Raw genomic sequence first — 19,992 nt, 5'->3', positions numbered from 1 at the left:
TATTTTCTTGACTGGTGAGTGGGAATCTCAACACAATTCAGATGAAGTATATTCTTTATTTCCCTAACTATGTTTTGAAAAAGACACAGTACACACAAACCCTTTTTGTTAAAGGGAGGTGTACACAATTAGTGGTCCCTCAGAAGATGATGTTTCTGCTTTCTTCTGGAAACTAGTTTCTAGTACCTGAAGCAAAATAAATATTTAAGAACTTTACCACAGAACCTCATCTGTCTTAAAGTACTTAAATAAAAATAGGGTTTAAGGATAGAGGGGTAAACGACTGTGTTTTGGTGTAATAGTTTAAGCCCACACAACCAGTAAGCCCCATACAGCTGCTTACATACTCCCTACAGTGGGATGGGGGAGGGAACTGGAAGAGTAAGTGAGAAATCGTGTTGAAATAAAGCCAGTTAATGAGATACAGCAAAAGCTGTGCCTGCAAGCAAAGCAAAACAGGGAATTCATTCAGCACTTCCCATGGGCAGGCAGGAGTTCAGCCATGCCCAGGAAAGCAGAGCTCCATCACGCCTAACAGTTACTTGGGAGGACCAACACCAAATATCCCCCCTCTTCCTCCTTCTTCCCCCAGCTTTGTATACTGAGTATGATTTTACATGGTCTGGGATACCCCTTGGGTCAGTTGGGGCAGCTGTCCCTGCTGTGTCCCCTCCCAGCTTTTTGTGCAGAAAAGGCCTTGGCTCTGTGCAAGCGCTGCTCAGCAATAACAAAAGTACCCCTGTATCAACAAAGTATCAACACCATTTCCACCCCAAATCCAAAACACAGTCCCATACCAGCTACTGTGAAGAAAATTGTCTCTGTTCCAGCCAAAGCCTGTATATTTGGGCAAACTAGTTTAAGGGCTTCCACAATGCAGAGCACAAGTCTGGGCTGAAAAGTAGGAAAGAATGGTGCCGAATGTACTGCAGAAGTAGCAGTACCAGCAAGAGATTCTGTGAGTCTAAATATTGTAATCCTTCACCTTTGCCATCTTCAGGTGAGGGAAGAGCCACTGGACCAGGGATCAGAATTGGCAGTTGTTCTTTTGGGATTGTAATCCTGGTAACAGGCTAAGAGCATGAGTGTAGATAAGAGTGTTTTTCTAATAGGTTCACTGAAGATTTTGTAGTCCTATTAAAATTTTTGTATGATGTTACAAAGTGAGCTTTTGTAGTATATGGACAGTTAGAAAAAGTTTGCTAAGTTACATGTCATAAATTGGCCAAGAGGTAATTCAAGCAAGTGTTGAGAAACACTTGGTGGTAGAACACATTTGTAGTACTAGTACCAATAGTAAGCTGTCAGAGAAGGTGAAGGACAGAGAAGAAAGGTAAAACAACCAAATTTCATTTCAGTTGATTAAAAACTACTTAAAACCATCAGACAGACCTGAGGAGCAAAACATTAGTGTCTTTAGTGAGATGGAGTAGCAGGTCATTACTGATGTCTCAAGGCTGCTAAGAACCATTTTGTTTTTCTTTTTTTCAGCCTTAAAGTTATTAAGCATGGATTATTGACCAGATGCAAGAAAATGGTATAATGTCTTAGCTTTTAAACAGAAAAATGCCCTCTGAAGCTAGGCAATTTTGTTAGCTATTATTTTTGAGTGGTTTTGATGCTTGTTCAAATGAGATGGTGGAGAGTAGCACCGATCAAGGATACTGAGTGCTAGGTCATCCAGAGAAATTGAAAGTGTATTAAAAGAAACATTTCCTTTGTGTTTACAGGAGACCAAAATGGTATAAAATGAGTATTGGATACATCCTTATAAAAATGCAAAATTTTCAGCAAATACAGAAATAGAGAACTTTCTACAGTTATTGCCTCCTTGCAGGGAGTGTGGCTTTGTGAAGTTCAGGGATAAATAAAAGTGTGTGACAGGTGTGCCCTGCAGCAGATAACAGTAAGGTGAAAGGGAAATGAAAATACCAGTTGAACTCAGAAGTGGAGTGGAATGCTGTGTTTTATGAGAGTCTTATAAAGTAGGACAAGTTGAGAGAAATAGCAATAATCTAGTTAGTGCAATCCAGGCAAGGAGTGAGTAGTCAGTGTTCAGAGATGAAGACTGAAAGATTAAGGACTTGTTCAACACAGCTCATGCCAACATTTTGTTTGGGTTTCTGTGAAAATGTTGGATTTGTCAAAACCGTACAGGATTTAATGAAGAGGAAGAAAATCACTTGGTATAAGGTGGGTTGGAGTGGAATACGTGGCAGGTTGTGGGAGTAATTGTAAATTTGAAGGCTATGCAAAGATTAGGCTGATTAAGATTCCAAAGCTGAATCTGTGGTATCTAGCTAAGTGACTGCCAATTGTGTTCTTTTAAATGGTAAATATTCCATGCATAAATCACTTCAGCTAATCTCCTCAAAATTCTCATAAAATCCTAACAAACCTTTTGTTTGTGACTTGGACAGCCTTTTTAAAGTCAGAGTGGATGGTCTCCCATTTTCAAAATTCTTACTAAACTAATTCAGTGCCACACAATTCCTGAGAAAAGAAAAATATGAAATACATCTTCACGATTGGCATGCAGAAAGAATAACAAGGCTTGTGCTTACATGTGCTTGTTCAAATTAAAATGAATACTGGAATTGGTAGAAATTAGGTAACAAACCTTGTACCTCTTGACCATTATTCTCTCTCTCTCACAGTGTAAGAGGAAAAATGTATTTGGGGGATTATTTTTATTTTCATTATAATAAAAATTAGTGTAAATGGATTCAGAAGTCAGAGGAGCCACCTGAGAGGTATTTAATGTTATACATTACATGGACTAGGAAAACTGATGAAGCATATTATCTCTTGGGGAAGCACGGCAGCAATTTTCAATCACTACTTATGTGTGTAAAATAAAATAGAAGAACCCCAGTGAATCACATTTCCAGCTGAGAAGCATGGGCTTTATTCTCTTTATATTTTAAAAAATTAATTTTACTATAAAAGTTTTCAGACATTAGATCTTGCTAGCCTTTGCTAGAATTCTAGATTGAAGTCAGTTTTGCATAAAGGTTGACTTAACATTGAATCTTCTTGTGGTACTTAACCCTGTAATTTGTTCACAAGGAGCAGTTACTTATAAGGACTTTTTAAATTAAATTAGTAATGTGAATTTGGACTTCACAGATAGGTACTTTAGAGGTACTAAATGTGAGGGGTGGTTTGCAAAATAGATCCATTTAATAACAGATGGATTTTGTTTATGGAGTGAGCTGATACTAGCCACTACTTAGCAACAAATTATTTAGTGCTGTTGGATTGGATTGCCTATAAATTATCACACCTGAAGGGGGGCATTAGCTCTCGTTTGTAGAGGTGTGTGTAAGAGAAATACTCTGATGTAACAGACAGAGAAAAGCTGACCAGATGTTGGTGAGATACATAACACAAGAACAAAGACATCAACTAGTGAAGGACAAGAAGTTACTTTTTTCTTCACTGCAGAAGTTGACTTTCATGTAGTACACAAGGCTTAGAAATACTAGTCATTGAATTCTCCCTGTGAAGAAAATTTTCTTACTTTTTTTTTTTAACACTATTAATTCCTGAAATAATTGTAACTTGCAAGAATCTGAAGTTAATGCTAATCTTAGGGTATAAGCCTGGTGCTTTTATGACTAATTAAATATGCTAACACAGTTGTGCAGGACGTGCAGCTTGAGCTTGTGGGGTTTACAATTGAATTATATTCAGACTGGGCAGTTTGCCTGTGCAGTCTGAGGTAAATTATCTGGGCAACCGTAATAAGGTAGACTATAATTTTGAATTAAGTTTTAGCATTCAGAAATGTGACACCAAATACATTTTCCTTCAACTGCTGTGGGTATATCTATGTTGACAATCAAACTGACATCATTATTAATTTTTATCTCTGCACTGTTCAGCAGTGTCCTTGGTTTTTTTTTGGTTTTTTTTTGGTTTTTTTGGGGGGGTTTGTTTGTTTTTTGTTTTGTTTTGTTTTTCTTTTTTTTTTTTTTTTTTTTTGCTACATTGTGCACTGGGCATTAATAGCTCTCTCTCAAAGGCTAGACCCCCAGAGCTGTCCAGCTTGAAAGCAGTATTATCTTCACCACCAAGCACTATAAAGCTGAAGGTTTGGGTGTCCTTAAAAGCTGTAAAATAAGGAGGGTATGCTGCTATGGAGGGTGTGGATTGTGTACTCTTATCCCTGCCCCAAGAGTGTAGCTGCTGTGGTAGACAGTGTTAATAGGTGTTTAGATACCCCATATCCCATTCTTTCCATTAGCTTCCTCCTGTAGTCAGTTAAATTCAGAGAAAGGTATATTTCCTTTAGACCTAATTATAATGAGTAAAACTCTTAACTTCTGGGTTTTTTTTTCCTCAGTTCATTGTAGTAATGGTTACTCAGCTGTGGGAATGCAGCAGTATTGGGTGAAGTGCTGGTATCACAGCTGGATGGTACATTTAGAAATGCACACCACCAAATAACCATAACTGGGTAATGCCTTTATACAGAACCTTTTACCAAAAAAAAAAAAAAATCTTCCTCTGTTATTTCTGATTTCTGCTGTGTACTTTGAGTCTTCTTTCTTTGGAGTTGGATAATCAGTGCTTTTCTGACAGTTAAGCTCTGCTCTGTCGTTTCCTCCCTTTGGGGCAGCAGGAAGGAGTTCCAAAGATTGCCATTGGAGAGGCGGAAGTTCCTCACTCCAGTGAATTTAGAGCACTGAGGCCAGTGTGAGCGTTGGTCTTCTCACTAACCTTTCTGCTTCTGTATTTTTAGAAAAAAAAGGCTATACTTGATGGTGCTTTCATATCATAATTGTTTATTTATTGTTATTACTATTCCAGTTCATGGTGCTCCTTGCCACCTTTGCTACTGAAAATAGAAGACTTTTGCAGAAAGAAAATGGTTCTATTTTGAGTTTCCTCCAAAATATCAGGAATTTAGTGAAGAATAGCATCAGCTATTAATGCCATTTCCTTTGGGTGGTGCAGCTATTTAAATAGATACTTTGATTGGTCATTGATTAGTTAGAAAGACTTATTATTAGAATTCTCAGGTAAAATAGCTCTTACACCAGGGAACACTGCTGTCCATCCCTGCCAGAATAACCTTCTGGCTCAGTTGTGGTCAGTGCAGACAGCATAAATGGTAGTGAAAAGCCCAGTGCAGGAGCCACCTGACCTAGAAGTGCACTGTGCCTGCACAAGAGTCTTCAGTGAGGGGACAGGAGGAAGAGGGAATCCCCTTGAATTAAAGAGTATTAGAGCTGCCACTGTGAAAAACCATCTAATTGTAAATTTTTCTGGTTTTGGACTTCGTACTGTCAGTTCAATGTGCTGCCAGCTTCTGTCATGTGCAGTAGCAGACTGGCAGTATAGTCTGGGTGGTCTTTACTTAATCCTCTGGTCTGAAAGAGCTGCATTATGAATAAAATAGAGACTCACTTGAGCTTTATTCTGAGCTGTACTTTTAGTGCATTTTTAGTCTTGTCAAGTTTCTGTGCCACAGTCCTCTTCTCAAGTAGTTTTTTTGGGGTATCCAGAAATCCCTTTCCAGTTGAAAACAGTTTTTTGAAATGAAGAAAGATAATGAATATCAAAGTGTGCTTGAGTTGACTTTGTTGTTTCATTCTTTGTTTTCAAGCTGACCAAGGTGCAGCATCATGATATTGTATGTGTAGATTTTCTAGTCTTGAATGATAACGCATGAAGTTGATATGCCATTTCATTGTAAAAGTAACTTTCACTCTAGCATGGGGATGTGGAGAATATAGTTGTAAAGGGAATTATGAACTGTTCTTTGGTTTCTGATAATTTGTTTCATGATCCTCATTCAGTTTTGAAATTTCAGTTTTGAAAGCTCTAGCATGGGCCTTTTCAGTATGATTCAGGGCAATAACTGGAAGACTGAAGACTGCCATTTTAGAAATAAAGCAAAACTCCATACTTGCTAATGTTACTAATTAACAAGAGGTTAATATGTGTACATCTGCTTTAATTTATAATGCTTAAGTCATCTGTATCTATTGCGTTTTGTTTCATGTTTTATTTCAGACATCTTTTGTTTTTTTTTTTTTTTCTTATCCATCTTTAATTCTAGAACAACCAGAGAATGGTAATGATGCTACTGAATTGGGCAACTTTATCATACCTGAGATTAGTGTCACAAGTGTGGCTGGAGAGAGGACCGGGAATGGGGAAAAGAGCAGAGCTCTAGCAGAGAATGATGTTCAGCATTTACAGGGAGTACAGGAAACAGCTACAGATCCTAGAACTGACAGCAGAGGCATGCCAGAAATCAGGAGGCAAAAATCTGTAAGAAAAATGATGGAGGATGGAATAAACTCATCTGGCAGAGTGCAGTTTTAGCAGAGCACTTGTAGCTGCACCGTAAGGTACCGCTGTTGATTGAAAGGGTCACTGCTGCATGTTTCAAGAATTAAAGTATGCAGTTAATATATTTGCATGTGTAATAACACAGTTGCATGTATTGCACACAGCTTTGTCTGTGCCACAGACAATGATGACATACTTACAAGTAGATATATTTAATTGGGAGAAAATACACCAAGACTCAACATACCTTTGAGTTTATTAAGCATATTTGTGTGAGTTTACAAAATCCAGTGATCAGTGGTATGAAAAATCCATCAAAATGGATGTTAAAAGTATCTTGCTATGTTACTCAGATTTCCCAAATTCTACTTTCCATGGTGTACTGCAGATCTCATGTTGTGCTTGAGTTTCCAACTCTTACCATCAGACCTGTGATGCAGAAAGTGACCTTTCAGTCCTAAAGCATTCTTGGGTTGCTAAACATGCAGGTGCCATAGGGCGTCCTGGGGCATTGATCTCATACCTCTGTGATTAACAAGCTTTGCCAAATCCTGTAGTGGATCACTTGCTCAAAATAAGATTTACACTTTTTTTTGCTCTGTATGGTACTTTCTAATCTCTAAGTTTCTAATTTCCTGCATGAATTAACAAGACTGCATTTTTTTTCCTTCAAAATCACAACAAAATGAGATTGGGGCATGCTTTTTGATGTAGTTAATGCGGCATTACTTGCTGTAACTCTATATCCTAATGAACTTTAATTCCAAAATGTCATGGAATAGGTAAGCGTTGTCTTGTGTTCTACTGCTTTATGGCTTCATGCTTATAAATATCAAAATTGAACAATATGTAAAAGCAATGAATGTGAGACAGTCAATTGCTAATTTTTTATTTCTGTTTCTACCATGCAGATAATTCTGACTTAACAATTGAAGAAGAACTCATAGAAGTATCTGAAACCGATGAAGGGTTTTACTCTAGGGCTACTTCTGGTGCAAGTCAGTCTGCCCTATCTAACAGCAGCACCATAAGCAGCAAGAGCCTCTTAGGGAAGAGCCAACGAAGGTCTGGAGGAAGCAAATCTGGAGGAAAAGAAAAAGAAGGGGAAACCTGCAGAGAGCATTTATCACGAAAACAAACTCAGAGAGCCATGAGTGAGAATCTGGAGCTTGTGTCTCTGAAGAGACTGACACTGACAACCAGCCAGTCCCTGCCTAAGCCTGGCAGCCATAGCCTGGCCAGAACAACCACTACTGTGTTTAGTAAATCCTTTGAACAGGTCAGTGGTGTCCCAGTTCCAAATAATCGTGGTGGTGTCTCTGGTACAGAGGCAAACAGGTTTTCAGCTTGCAGTCTTCAGGAGGAAAAACTGATATATGGAACAGAAAGAACAGATCTTCCTATTTTAAGCAAACAACCTAATCAGCAGCGACCTCCTAGTATTAGCATAACTTTGTCAACAGATTGATATTAAATTGGCCAGTATAAAAAATAAATTACTGAGACTTTATCCTGATATTGGTACATTAAGCTCTTAATATGCCATACGTTACTTCCTTAAGTCTCAAATAAATTCTTACTTGGCTCATGTTTGACAGTAATAGTGAATAGACAACAGTTTTAATTATTTTGAGTCAACTTCTGATACCTTTACAGCTTCATGAAAAGTTTATACCTTCACCAGCTGAACAAGCATTAATTGGTTGGTTGTCACTGGCCAAGGTGTGTGGCTTCTTACACATGTACACTGTGGGAACAAATAGAGTGTCTCTCCCAGATCCTAGTTTTTGTCTTCCATTTGGCATAGGCAAAACTGCAAGTACTTAGGGTTTTTTTAGGAGGAGTCTTGCAGTATTGTCATGCAATTTTGGAAGAGCATTGTAAGAACAGACATTTTCTTACATGTGAGCTGTGCTTACATGTAAATTTAAACTAGAAGCATCACTTCAGTGTTTGGTGTTCTGGTGGCTTTTGTATTGGTAGTTAGTACATGTAGCAATGTTCATACTTCTTTATGCCTGTATAAGTCCAATTTTAGATGCATTTTGTTTTATCTGTATGTCTTCAAAACTGGGCCTAAAGTAATACAGCAGCAGAGCTTGTGGCTGGGAATTATTATCAATTGCTGTAGTAGTCACTCACTCTTAAGACTCAAAAATTATGTGACAGACTCTTTTTTTAGGATTCTTAAATATCAGTTCCAAAACTACTCACTGAAAAGTCAGTCATCAGTATTTTTATTGTCTGTGGGGAAGAGATGTGCTTGTGTACCAATGTTATGTAGAAATATGAGCCCATTGCACTGACTCAAGCAAATCAGGAGTGTGAATGTGCTTAACAGGAATTTCATGCTTGAGACTAAGAGAATACTACCAAAGGATGTGTACTTTCAGTAACTTGCAAGCACAAAGGGGAACTATAATGTAAATATAAGTAGCACTGTAATTCCTAAGGTTTTTATATCTATTATTTTTCTAGTTCAAAATTCTAAACCAGCAACCTGTTCAAGGTTTTACCAAACCTTTAGCCTTCAGTGAATTTGACAACAATTTTTATAATGTTAAGATTTTAATGAAAAATGGACGACATTAAAACTTCTTACGCAGAAATCTGAAGAAGCAGTTGCTGACAAAGCCACTCCAGTAGCAGTTATTAGCTGATGAACAGACAATATATTATTAAGAGTGGAGAAGTAGGATGAAGATCTAAGGCATAGTTGCTCCCAACTGTCCAGGTTTCTGCAGCTGTTAATCCATTATTGTCAACAACATTGTAAAAAAACCAAAAAAAACCTAAAATTCTGGTAGACTTTACCATTTGCTTGGAGGTAAGTTTAGATACTTTTGACTTAAACTGAAGCACAAGTAACTTTTAAACAGCTAATGTTATTCAGGTTTATAGCAACTAATAAGCTGGTTAACTAATGAAAAGAGTAAATAAGTTGTATAATTGTACTAATATGACCACAGACTGGATGTGTACATTCCTGAGAATGCACCAAAGTATGCAGAATTCCCCCATCCGTCTGTAGGTGTTCATATTTACCCAAGAGCCTGAATTTAAAGGAGTATGCCACAATTTCTCATTCTTCATTTTGTTGTGTGACACCATTGTCTTCTAGTAATGCAGTACTTCACCTTTTTACAGTGAAGTATTTTCCTAATTTTACATGAAAACTTATATTCCTAATGGATAAACTACAAATTTGCCCTGTTTATTTTTTAATACTGACCAGTGAGAAAAACTGGTTCTTTGAGGTTGTGTTTGTAAATACTTTGTACAGCAGAAAATTTAGCCTCTTTTTAATAGGCTTTTCTGCAATACACATTAGATAGGACATTTGTTACACATTGACAAATGCATCTGGCTGCTGGACATGCATAACCACGAGCAGCAGCAGGGTGTTAGGCAGCTGATAGTTGGCATTGGTTGTCTCTACACACAGGTAATGTAGAGCTCTTCCTTCCCTTGAAATTTGATCTGGATGTTGCAAAGAAATAACCTGCAAAACTTACAGCAGTTTCCTAATCCACTTTTGCAGTGTAGGATCTAAAGAACACATTAGAAAAAATTTGCAGTAATTTAAATTGACATAAAACTAGAATAGATAAATAAAATTGCAGTAGACAAATATTTGTTGTTATTGTATTAGTTGCGAGGTAGTGTTGAGGGGCTAGAATTTTTGAGAATTCTGCTGGTTTTGCTTTGTTTAATTTAATTCATAATTGTTTGTTACCTCCATGGTAGACACTCTTTTAAGCTGGATGTTGGTATAAAAGATATTTATTATACTGGGAAGATTTAGATCTAAATAATTAGGATTTCAAATTAGGATCTAAAATGCCAAAAAGTATAGAGATGTAACATAATGTTTCCAGTACTCTTGGCCACAAGCCAAATGGTGTTGAAATGAAGTTTGTTGATCCTTTTTTTATCCAGCTGGTCTGGCTTGAACCCAAGACATAGGCTCATATTGGTACAACTGAAATAATACAGATCTTCATACTTTTTTGAGAAAATGGTAAAAGGAAAGGTTCTTGGTACTAAAGACTGTTCTGTCCATACATATGTGGTGTCATATAAACACGTTTGTATTGGTCTCTGGAGTAACTTGCCCAGTGATGAGTGTGTTTTTTTGAGCTGACATCCCACCTTCATACTGATTGAGTCTAAAGAATTTCTTTCCTGAGTACCAAAACTTTGAGTTGTGCTTCTTTCTTTTCTTAAAAATTGAAAAGTTAAAAAAAAAAAAAAAAAGGCACAAGGGAGAGTGATGGCAGAATTATTTGTTTACCAAATATCCATGGTTCAGCATTAGGAGAGGGGTGGGAAGAGTGATGAGGGAAGTAGGGCAGGAAACATATTTCTAAAATTGTCAAACTCTGGGGGGTTTGAGCATTATCCAATCACTTCAGACTGTCAGATGGAAAATCTTTGTTAAAGAAGTAGATGTCTTCTAACAGTGTAAAGGAAACCCATTAAGACACCACATATTACAGTCTGCCCGGGAGTGGGTAGTTCTGATGAATACCTTCCGAACATACACAGCTGCACCATTCTGCAGGGAAAATGTTATGTAGGAGTGAATCATCTCACATTGTAATAAGAGAAGTTGTTTCAATGCTGATGTTTATAACTGACCTTACTGTTCCAAATCAGAGGGCACTGTTTCCAAGGATGGCTTTGAACAGCAACACTTGCAAAACTCATTGAAGCAGAGAAGAATTATTTTTGTTGGGAGAATATGTAACATTTGGGCAAAAAGTGTGTGGCCTCTAACCACTTCCTGTAGAGCTGCAGTGACGTTTCTGAATGGATTTAAATGTCTTGAATTGCCTTGATTACCTAACAAATTTGAAAGGTACAGAAATAGAGCTATTTTAGCCACACTTCTCTCTAAGGAGGTTTCCTATGAGAAATTCTAGAAATTTCTAATGTAATTGTCCAGTACCTTTTGTTGGTGTTTGAGGCTGTATATAGATGTATAATATATTGCCTTTTGTATTTGTATAATTCTTCTTCTAAGACTAGATGTACACATTTGATATTCCCTGGAGTCTGTGGAATATCTGCATCAGTCTATAAATGTATGTCTTTCACATGGGAACCTGAATTTAAGCAACTGCCACACTTTCATTCTTCAGCTCATTATGTGACACTGTTTTAGAAACACATTTTTTCAACTTTTTTGCAGTAAAGTGTTTTCTTGATTGTACATGAAAACTTACATTCCTAATGTATAGGCTACAATATTGTCTTTTTAGTGTTTAATAATTTTGACAGTAAAATAAATTTGTTTTTTTTTAAATCGTATGCTTTTGTAAATACTATGTACAGCAGAAAATTTTGCCTCTTTACAGACTTTATTGAAATACGCATTACATTGCTACATATTTGTTCAGTTTTTATTCTACACATCCAGAAGTCATAGTATGTTGACTGCATTACCTAAAATATGCTGAATACCTATTTTATGCAACATAGGGTCTGCAAATGCAGCCCTGTCAGGAGGGACACCATGGCTGAGAAACACTGATGGGTGAAGGGTGAGTTCAAGCAGATGAGTTGCAAATTTGGCAGAAGCAGATGGTGATCCTGTCAGTAAAGCAGCACTACTTGGGCAGACTGGTAATTTTGGTGGTGTGAATATTAACAGTGGTTTGATACACAGCCGTTATCTGCACTGTGTCCAGGGTAGCTCTCAGAGCTGCTCTTGCTGGTAACAACAGAAGCAAAGGTGGCAGTCAGTACCTTGGCCTTTTCTGTCAGCAGCTCCTCTGCCCCACTCAGCTGCGGTGCCTTTTTTCCCCCTAGTCTTCCTGTTGCTGATGATCTCTCTGTTAAATCTTTTTTTTTTTCCCTTGCCCTTCACCTTTCTTGCCATGTTCCATTTAATTTGGGGGTTGTCTTGTGGGGGTTGCCCACCTGTGCATGCTTGGATGGTGCATCTCCCCAGGTTGCCTGCTCTTGCTTCCACCTCTTGTATGCTGCTTTGTCATGTCTAGTCAGGAGCTTCTGCTTCATGCTTCCATGCCTTCTGCCACCTCTGCTTGCTTTTCTGTGTGTACCCATAGAAGATTCTTAAACCTGGAAGAGGTGGTTCTTGAACATCCTCCAGCTCTCCTGGGCCTTTCTCTCTAAGATGGTCTCCCATGGCCATCTGCAGAGAAATTCCTGTGCAAGGCAAGCTCTGTTCTGTAGGTCCAGGGTTGTCATCCTGCATTTAGTTCAGGGTTTTTTTCCTTTGCCCTTACAAATGTAGTCTCTGGTGCAATGCTGTAGAGAAACCTGGTTGAATGAAAGAGCTGTAGTAGAGGGCAGCAGTGGGAGATCTCACTGCATAGTTTCCTATTTTTTGGATGTCAGTGTTTAACCTGCATCTTGAAAGGACAAAACTCAATTTCCCATCATTTAAATGGGTGAGAAGGGAAATCTGATTCCAAGCATTGGAGTAGGTAAAAGCTTTCCTTTGCAAAAGGTACAGATTAGACTTGATGCTGTGATTGCCCTGTAAGTGTGTAGGATTTGCAATTTCAGTTATTGTGAGTGAAAGGCATTGTTTAAAATGGGCTCTTAGGTAATTTCAGGGTCGAATAGCGATTGATTAATAAAAGACAACATGGATTTCAAGAACTTTTCCCAAAATGTGGTACTCCAAAATACTGCCTGTATTTGGAGCATGAGAGTATAGCTGAGAGCCTGCTGGACAATTCATGGGAAAAGGGGTTTTTGAAGGTATTACAGGCAATTAGTTGCAAGTTACAGAAATTACATTTGTTCCTACAGACTTCACAGCTGGTTGCGTGCACTGAGCTTGTAATAGTTGTTTTTCATGTTTTATGTTAATCTGGCTCTGTATTAAAGATGACTTCAGTATGGGGGTTTTCTCCCAGCCCACAGCTGCCAGGTAATAAATACACCTGCTAATTCAGGGTAGTGGGAAGAATGTCACTGTGAAACTCCAGAAGCCTTTGTGAAACAAGCCTTCACATCGCACGGTGCTCGCTTCGTTAGCTTGAGTCCTAAAATAAGGTTGTGTTTAGTCATCTGTTACTCTACATGTGCAGGGACAATACAGAAATGTAATGGTGCAGAAGGACTTGTGGAAGTCAGTCTGAGTCACACAGCGCTTCTGACAAGCTGCCTGCTTGTTGTTCTCATCAGTAGTGCTGACTAATACTGGCAGTCCCCCACATAGACTTGCTTGGTCTGGAGTATGATGGTAGGTTTTGTGCTGTGAGAGGGCACGTTTCAGATGGGATAAGAAATGTCAGCTTCTGCCTCCACAATGCACAACAAAGTAAATGAAGGTGTGTCACATATCGGCATAAGAAGTCCTTGTGTGGATATCATTTCTGCAATACAAATAGTCAACCAGAATAATGAATGTTCAGTGTTTTCTCTGGAAATATTCTTTTTTCATGCATGAAATCATGGAATCACAAAATGGTTTGGGTTGGAAAGGACCTTAAAGATCATCTGTTTTCAGTTCCCTTGCCATGGGCAGGGATGCCACTCACTAGACCAGATTGCTCAGAGCCCCATCTAACCTGGCCTTGAGCACTTCAGTGGTGGGGCATCTGCAGCTTCTCTGGGCAACCTGTTCCAGTGCCTCACCACTCTCACAGTAAAGAATTTTTTCCTAATATCTAATGTTAGCTAGCATAAACTCCTTTTACTCTCAGTTTGAATCCATTACCCCTTGTCACTAAATTCTCTTGTACATCATCTTTGATATCACTGAATCACTTATTTAAAAATTACATATAAAATGTGTGTCTGTGTTTATTTTACACATTGTTTTCCTCTTCAGCTATCAAGGTATGGAGATTGTAGTACTGCCATGCAGACTGCTGGAGCTGGCAAAACCTTGGAACAGCACTGGTGTCAATGACCTAGGATACCACGTAAAGTAGATGTAGCTAGGCAGTGAAAGGTTGTATTGTCACTTGTATATTTTCCTTGTGGCTTTATCTGCCAGCAGTAAATTGATTTGAGTATAAATTGTAAAGGCTCTTGAAGTTATTCCTTAAAAATGTTTTCTTTTTTTAAAAAATCACAATACTCCTGTATTTTCCTTTTGCTTTTTTAGTTGGTAAAATGCATTGTGTTTTCATTATTGTTAACAACCTGCAGTTCAGACTTCATTAATAATTGGGAGGGAATCAGGATAGTATTATATATGATAACATTTTGTGAACCAACTGTCATACCAAATGTCATCTTTCAGCAGGCTGTCTTGCCCCTCAAATGCTGGTGTGTAAGAAATATGCTATAATAAATCAGAACTACTTTCAGTAGGTAACATCATTGATATTTCATTTACTTGTTTACTTGTTAGTTCATTGGGATTTATATTCCTCATTTCAGCCATTAGAAAATACCAATCCAACTGCTCTTTAGCAAAAGTACTGATTTCATCTCTTCCTGTATTGACTGGAGAAAGATACAGGCACTGTCAAACTGATTCAGGACATCTGAGCTAGGAAAATCCTTTCTGACACCCACGAGGTGTTTATCCCATGTCTTTCTCCCTTTTCACCCTGAACAACTGGTTTAGCATTGCTGCCTTCCTACTGATTCTGACTGAATCTAATCCCTACATTCCCTTTTCTTGCTAAATTAAGCCAAAAGAAGCTTTAGCACAGCATCAGTGGCTTCAGCAGAGCTCTGAATATCAGCAGCTGTCCCCTTTGCTAAAGGCCTTACAAGCAGGCAGATGTCTAGGAAGAATAGATCTGGTTTAGTGGTTCTCTGGCCACGCTGTAAAGATCAGCTTGAAATAATGTGGACAGGTGCTGGGATTTAGGATTCAAACTGCATCTGTTCAGATTATAAGACTAATCATGAAGTAGTTGCATTTTCAGCCATTTTCAAATGTCTAAAGTAGGGAAGGAGGAAAGAAATAGAGCACAAATCTCTCTCTATCATTCTCATTTCTGCTATTATTGCTTTATGATCCCACTTAGAAGTATGCAATACCTTTACCAGCTTTTGAATTTTAATGTGGAATAGCAGCAAGGCTGGTACAGCTTCCTTATAAGTGAATGGTACGTGTTCAGCTCTAGCTGAGTCCTCTGACAAATCTTGATTCTTAACTATATGGGTTGGGGAAGAGCTCCTTGACTGTCTTGCATACTGTATCAAATTCATATCTTTAAGCTTCCTTGGTTATCCATGAGAACTTGCTTTTTCTTGCTGCCAGCATAGGAAGCCATGAACAATTCCTGCTAGTTCCCTGCTTTGGCATCATTGCACAAAACAAAATGTGCTTATGGATAAATAAGAAATTACTGAGCAATGGATTTCTCCAAGATCCAGACTGTATGACCCACCTTTTTCATAAAACATGGCACGTGTGATACAGACTGCAGCACAACACATGGGCCCCATTCTCCATGAATCACAGGGTTTTACTGTACCTGAGGAGCCATACTGGATGAAAAATGGTGATGTTTGGGAGCACAAAGAGTTTCGACACATTCTGGTAATGGTGAGATGAGTAACTTCTTAAATACACCAACAAAATTAGTTACTAGGTAGATCTACTTGTAAGGTACTCGATACCGTAATTCAATTTCAGGAAGAAAAGCAGCCCCTTGGAAGAATCTTGATTTGCTCTTGAGAGACTGAACAGTTTTAATATGCCTTGACATTCAGTACCACGTTCATAATCCCTGTAATTATTCCTTCCTACTCCAACAAGAGTAGGCAGTGTACAGCACAAGGGCTGAAGGATAGTTCTGTTTCATGCTTGAAAGGAGGAACGTGTCACACAAAGCACGCTTTGTACTGAGCTGTGGGAAAAGAGGTGAATGGGAGGCGAAACCAGAAGCTTTAAGAACAGTTCAAAATGTTGCTTCCTCTCTGCCTGTTTCTGGGGGCACTTTTGTATGAATGAAGAAACTGCACAAAATGAGACGCACATAAAGCTGAGAGCCTTTGGAAGAAATCTTTTCTCCCCTGACTCCTACCTGACTGCAAGGGCAGTCATCTTCCCATCAGGCAGAACTTGTGCTATGGCATTCTGTCCCTTCCCTGCCTCTGCTTCCTTTTTGGAGAGGAAGCAAAGTGCTGGAACTACCACAGTAACAAATACAGGGACTTTAGTCCTGAAACAACCAACCATGGGACCAGAAGAACATTTCTGGGCAGCACTGGTGACTGCACTCTTCTACATAAGTTTAAGTGTTGATGATTTTCTTGTCATGCTTTGCTGCCAAAAAATGTGTGCCTGGTACCTTTTGGAAAGCACAAAATGAAATGCTCAAAGAAGATTTAGCCAAAGGATTGAGTCTCTGGCATTTGCCACCTTTAGAATGAGAGGAAAATTGTGTGGAAAGTTGGCACTTAAAATTAATTTATGGAATATACTTGAGCACCCGCAAGGAACTGAATGAAGAGGGAGCAAAAGAGAATGTCTAGCCTAGTGGGGTCAGAAAATCTTCGTGGTGGACTGTTGCTAGAAGAAAAAGCAGAATTCAATTTCTGTAAGGAAATTTAAATATAAGCACAGATTCCTTCACTATAAAAAGAGAACAAGGGAAAAAAACACAAAGGGGGAGGAGCAGGAAGAAGTGTAAGAAACTATTTTCTAGAAGATTGACATTGCCACTCCACGGCCAGTCAGTACAAGGACAGAGTGATGCACATCTGAAGGCCAAAGGTGCTCCTGTGGTCGGTGTCACTCAGTGCTGCTCCTGGGAATGCCAGCAGGAGGCCAGGCACACCGGGCAGTGCACAGCCTGAGCTGTGCATCATTCCCTGCACAGGCACCACAGTGACCCCACAGCTGCCCTTGCGTGGCACCACCCTCTGAATAGAGGGGACTCGTTATGCCAGGAGGAACAACCCGGTGACTCACAAGGTCAGTGCCTGATCTGCTCTCTGTTATCACAGCAGATTACATTTCTTTGAGGTTTGTGGGACTGTGCTATACAAAGTACTGGCATTAACCTTTTTCTTCATGGCTTTCATTACCTGAATGCATGACATGAAGCTCAGCAGGGTTACACTCCTGAAGGCACTTTGTGGGTCCTTTTGTCAGAAGTGTCATCTGACTTGACAACTTTTGCTCGAATTTCTCAATATCTGCTTAGTGGGCAGGTTATTAGCTAGCATAAACCCCTTTCTACTCTTGCCAGTCACTTCTTCTAACCTCTACACTATTCTGACAGGCAAATCAAAATGCCAAGTCAAATAAAACATCGAGTCCCTATTAGGGAATACAAGCAGGCCACCATATGGAAAACAGAAGAAAGAAAAAAAAAGGAGTTTCAGGGTGCCTTGGCAGCTTTCCCCCTATGGACTAATATACAGTCCAAAGGAAAGGAAACAGCATGTGAGAAAATACCAACTCATTTAACAGCAAATGTGAGACACCTGGATCATTCTTCACACAGGTACACAGATGTACCTCTTTGTAGATGTGCACAAGACTGTCATCAACTGATGACAACCCCAATCATATTTCTTGGGAAAATTTTCTGTAGAGTTATCTAGAAGTTGGCTGAATTATCAGAAAAACTACATGGAATTCTATGAGAATTTGTGGTAGAAGAGAAATACTGGTTAGTTAATTAATAAAACAGATAAAACCTAACTTTTTCTAAGCTACTGCACTGTATAGATGAAATGAGAGTTTTGCTGTCATATGTGATCTCTGCTAATTACTGCAATTATAATACTTGCAGAAAAGGAAATTTGCAAAAAGTGTATTAAGTGTTCAGCACTCAGCTGCTTGTCAGCTGAAAGGAAGGCAAGTTAATTGAATGTAACAGTCAATCCTCTTTCTGTTGTTAATCAGTGGTTAATTATAATGTGCAGCTACATGGCCATATGTCGCTTGCTGTGGCATAAGAGTAATGTGTCACTGTTATTGATCACTGCACTGGAGGAGCTGGAGCTGCTATACCCCTGTGCTAAATGCCTTACTGAGAGGTGACTGCTTTCAGTGTTGCATAAAACTAATCTTCATTCAAAGTGCAAGAATTAAAATTAGGCTATCTATCCAACCAGAATCTAACATATATAGTACATTGTATTAGTCTGATTTTTGAATAGTAAATAGATGTAAAATAACAAAGAATCATTGAGGTTGGAAATAATCTTTCAGATCGTCGAATCCACCCACTAACCTAACACTGCCAAGCCCACCGCCAAACCACGTTCCCAGGTGCCACATCTACATATCTTTTAAGTACCTCCAGGGATGATGACTCCACCACTTCCCTGTTCCAATGCTTGACAACCCTTTCAGGGAAGAATTTTTTTCTAATATCCTCTCCACACCTCCCCTGACACAACTTGAGGCCATTTCCTCTTGTCCTCTCACTTGTCACCTGAGAGAAGAGACTGGTCCCCACCTTTACTCTGGAGAGCAACAAGGTCCCCTCTGAGATTCATTTTCTCCAGGCTTAACACCCCCATCTTCCTCAGCTGCTCCTTGTGAGATTTGTGTCCTAGACCTCTTACCAGCTTCACTGCCCTTCTTTGGACTGAAAACCAAAATAAAATAGATTAAGTGGCAGAAAGATCTCCTAGGACCAGGCACAGAATTACTGCGTAGAGTGCTATTGTCAAGTGCAATTTTTCTGTAGACTCTTTGAAACTAAGCAGAGCTGCCTAAAACTGATTTAAGGTTCCTGGGTATCTGGAAATTGACTACTTTTAATCTATAACAGCTTTGGGTGTCCACTAAAAAATGCAGAGTTTTCTAAAGGACTGCTTTTCTCAAAAGTTTATTGTCCATTTGATAGTTTACTTGTGCCTGCCCTAAAACACTGCTTAGAAACCAAGCATTTTCAAATTAGTGTCCCATAGAAATTGATCCTCTGTCTCTCCTGTCCTGATGGATTTTCAGGCTTGAGGACTGGCCTGTGTAGGTTCAGATACTACAAATGACCGTGGGAATGAGGACAAAGCCTTAAACCTCAGAGGCTGAGTGTTGGGTACAGTAGAGCACAAGCCCATAACCTGCAGCCCCTGGAACTGGAGACGATGATATAATTATCACAATTTTAAAAAGCTGAAAAGCAATATGCACTACAGTACATTGCCAGATGTTCCTCAAATTTTCCCCTGAGTAAGCACTTTTCATCTGTGAGGATCAGGCAGAATCTAACAATGTGTATGAGGTAAGAAGAGCAATTCAGCATGGTAGAGTAGGTGGCTTAATGAAGCTGGTCTGGCTAACAATGAAAGGGAGGCACTTTCCTACACAGATCAATTATGTCTTCCATTCTGCTTCAGGTAGCTCAGTGTTGGACGTGGAATGCAGAAATATCATATTTTCTGATGGCAGGAAAACCATTATTAGTCCAGTTTATTAGACTGTGCATTAGTCAGTGTGTTTAATAATTTTTCTTCCCTAATAACTTAAAAAGTGAGAAACATGTTGAAAAAGGGAGCTGAGTCTTTACAACATTTAGCTGTTTGAAGATGAGAAAGTATCCAGTACCCTCACTTATAGGAGAAAGCATGCTACTTAAACCTTCATTTATTCACCTGTGTCTGGAAAACAGGGAATTGAGTATCTGCCTGAATATCTGCACTCACTTACATTGAGGACTCCAAAGCATGGATAAAAAATTAAAGGAAGATTAAAGGGTAATTAATGCTTTGCCCACTTAGACTAGAGCCTTTGATGTCACTTCCTCCTCATGACAGCTGCAGCCAGAAAGGCTT

General features: G+C 38.9%; 1 protein-coding gene across 8 annotated transcripts in view; it reads left to right on the top strand.

Annotated features, from left to right (window-relative positions):
* The window catches only part of HYCC1 (hyccin PI4KA lipid kinase complex subunit 1), a 46,386-nt gene extending 31,800 nt beyond the window's left edge, over positions 1-14,586 (top strand). For 4 of the 8 annotated variants that reach the window (XM_053967940.1, XM_053967938.1, XM_053967927.1 and 1 more), the window contains 2 exons: positions 6,071-6,085; positions 7,218-11,614. In XM_053967940.1, coding sequence (XP_053823915.1) covers positions 6,071-6,085; positions 7,218-7,774 — 572 coding nt within the window. In that variant the 3' untranslated portion in view covers positions 7,775-11,614. Of the gene's footprint in view, positions 1-6,070; positions 6,366-7,217; positions 11,615-14,119 lie in introns of those variants that run through there. The other 4 variants (XM_053967952.1, XM_053967961.1, XM_053967955.1 and 1 more) reach the window with 4 other exon arrangements.
* Positions 14,587-19,992: the final 5,406 nt, after the last annotated feature.

This window comes from Vidua chalybeata, chromosome 1 (assembly GCF_026979565.1).
Source record: "Vidua chalybeata isolate OUT-0048 chromosome 1, bVidCha1 merged haplotype, whole genome shotgun sequence".
Lineage (NCBI taxonomy): Eukaryota > Metazoa > Chordata > Aves > Passeriformes > Viduidae > Vidua > Vidua chalybeata.
Note: the sequence above shows the minus strand (reverse complement) of the source record. Positions and strands in the feature narration are given on the sequence as shown.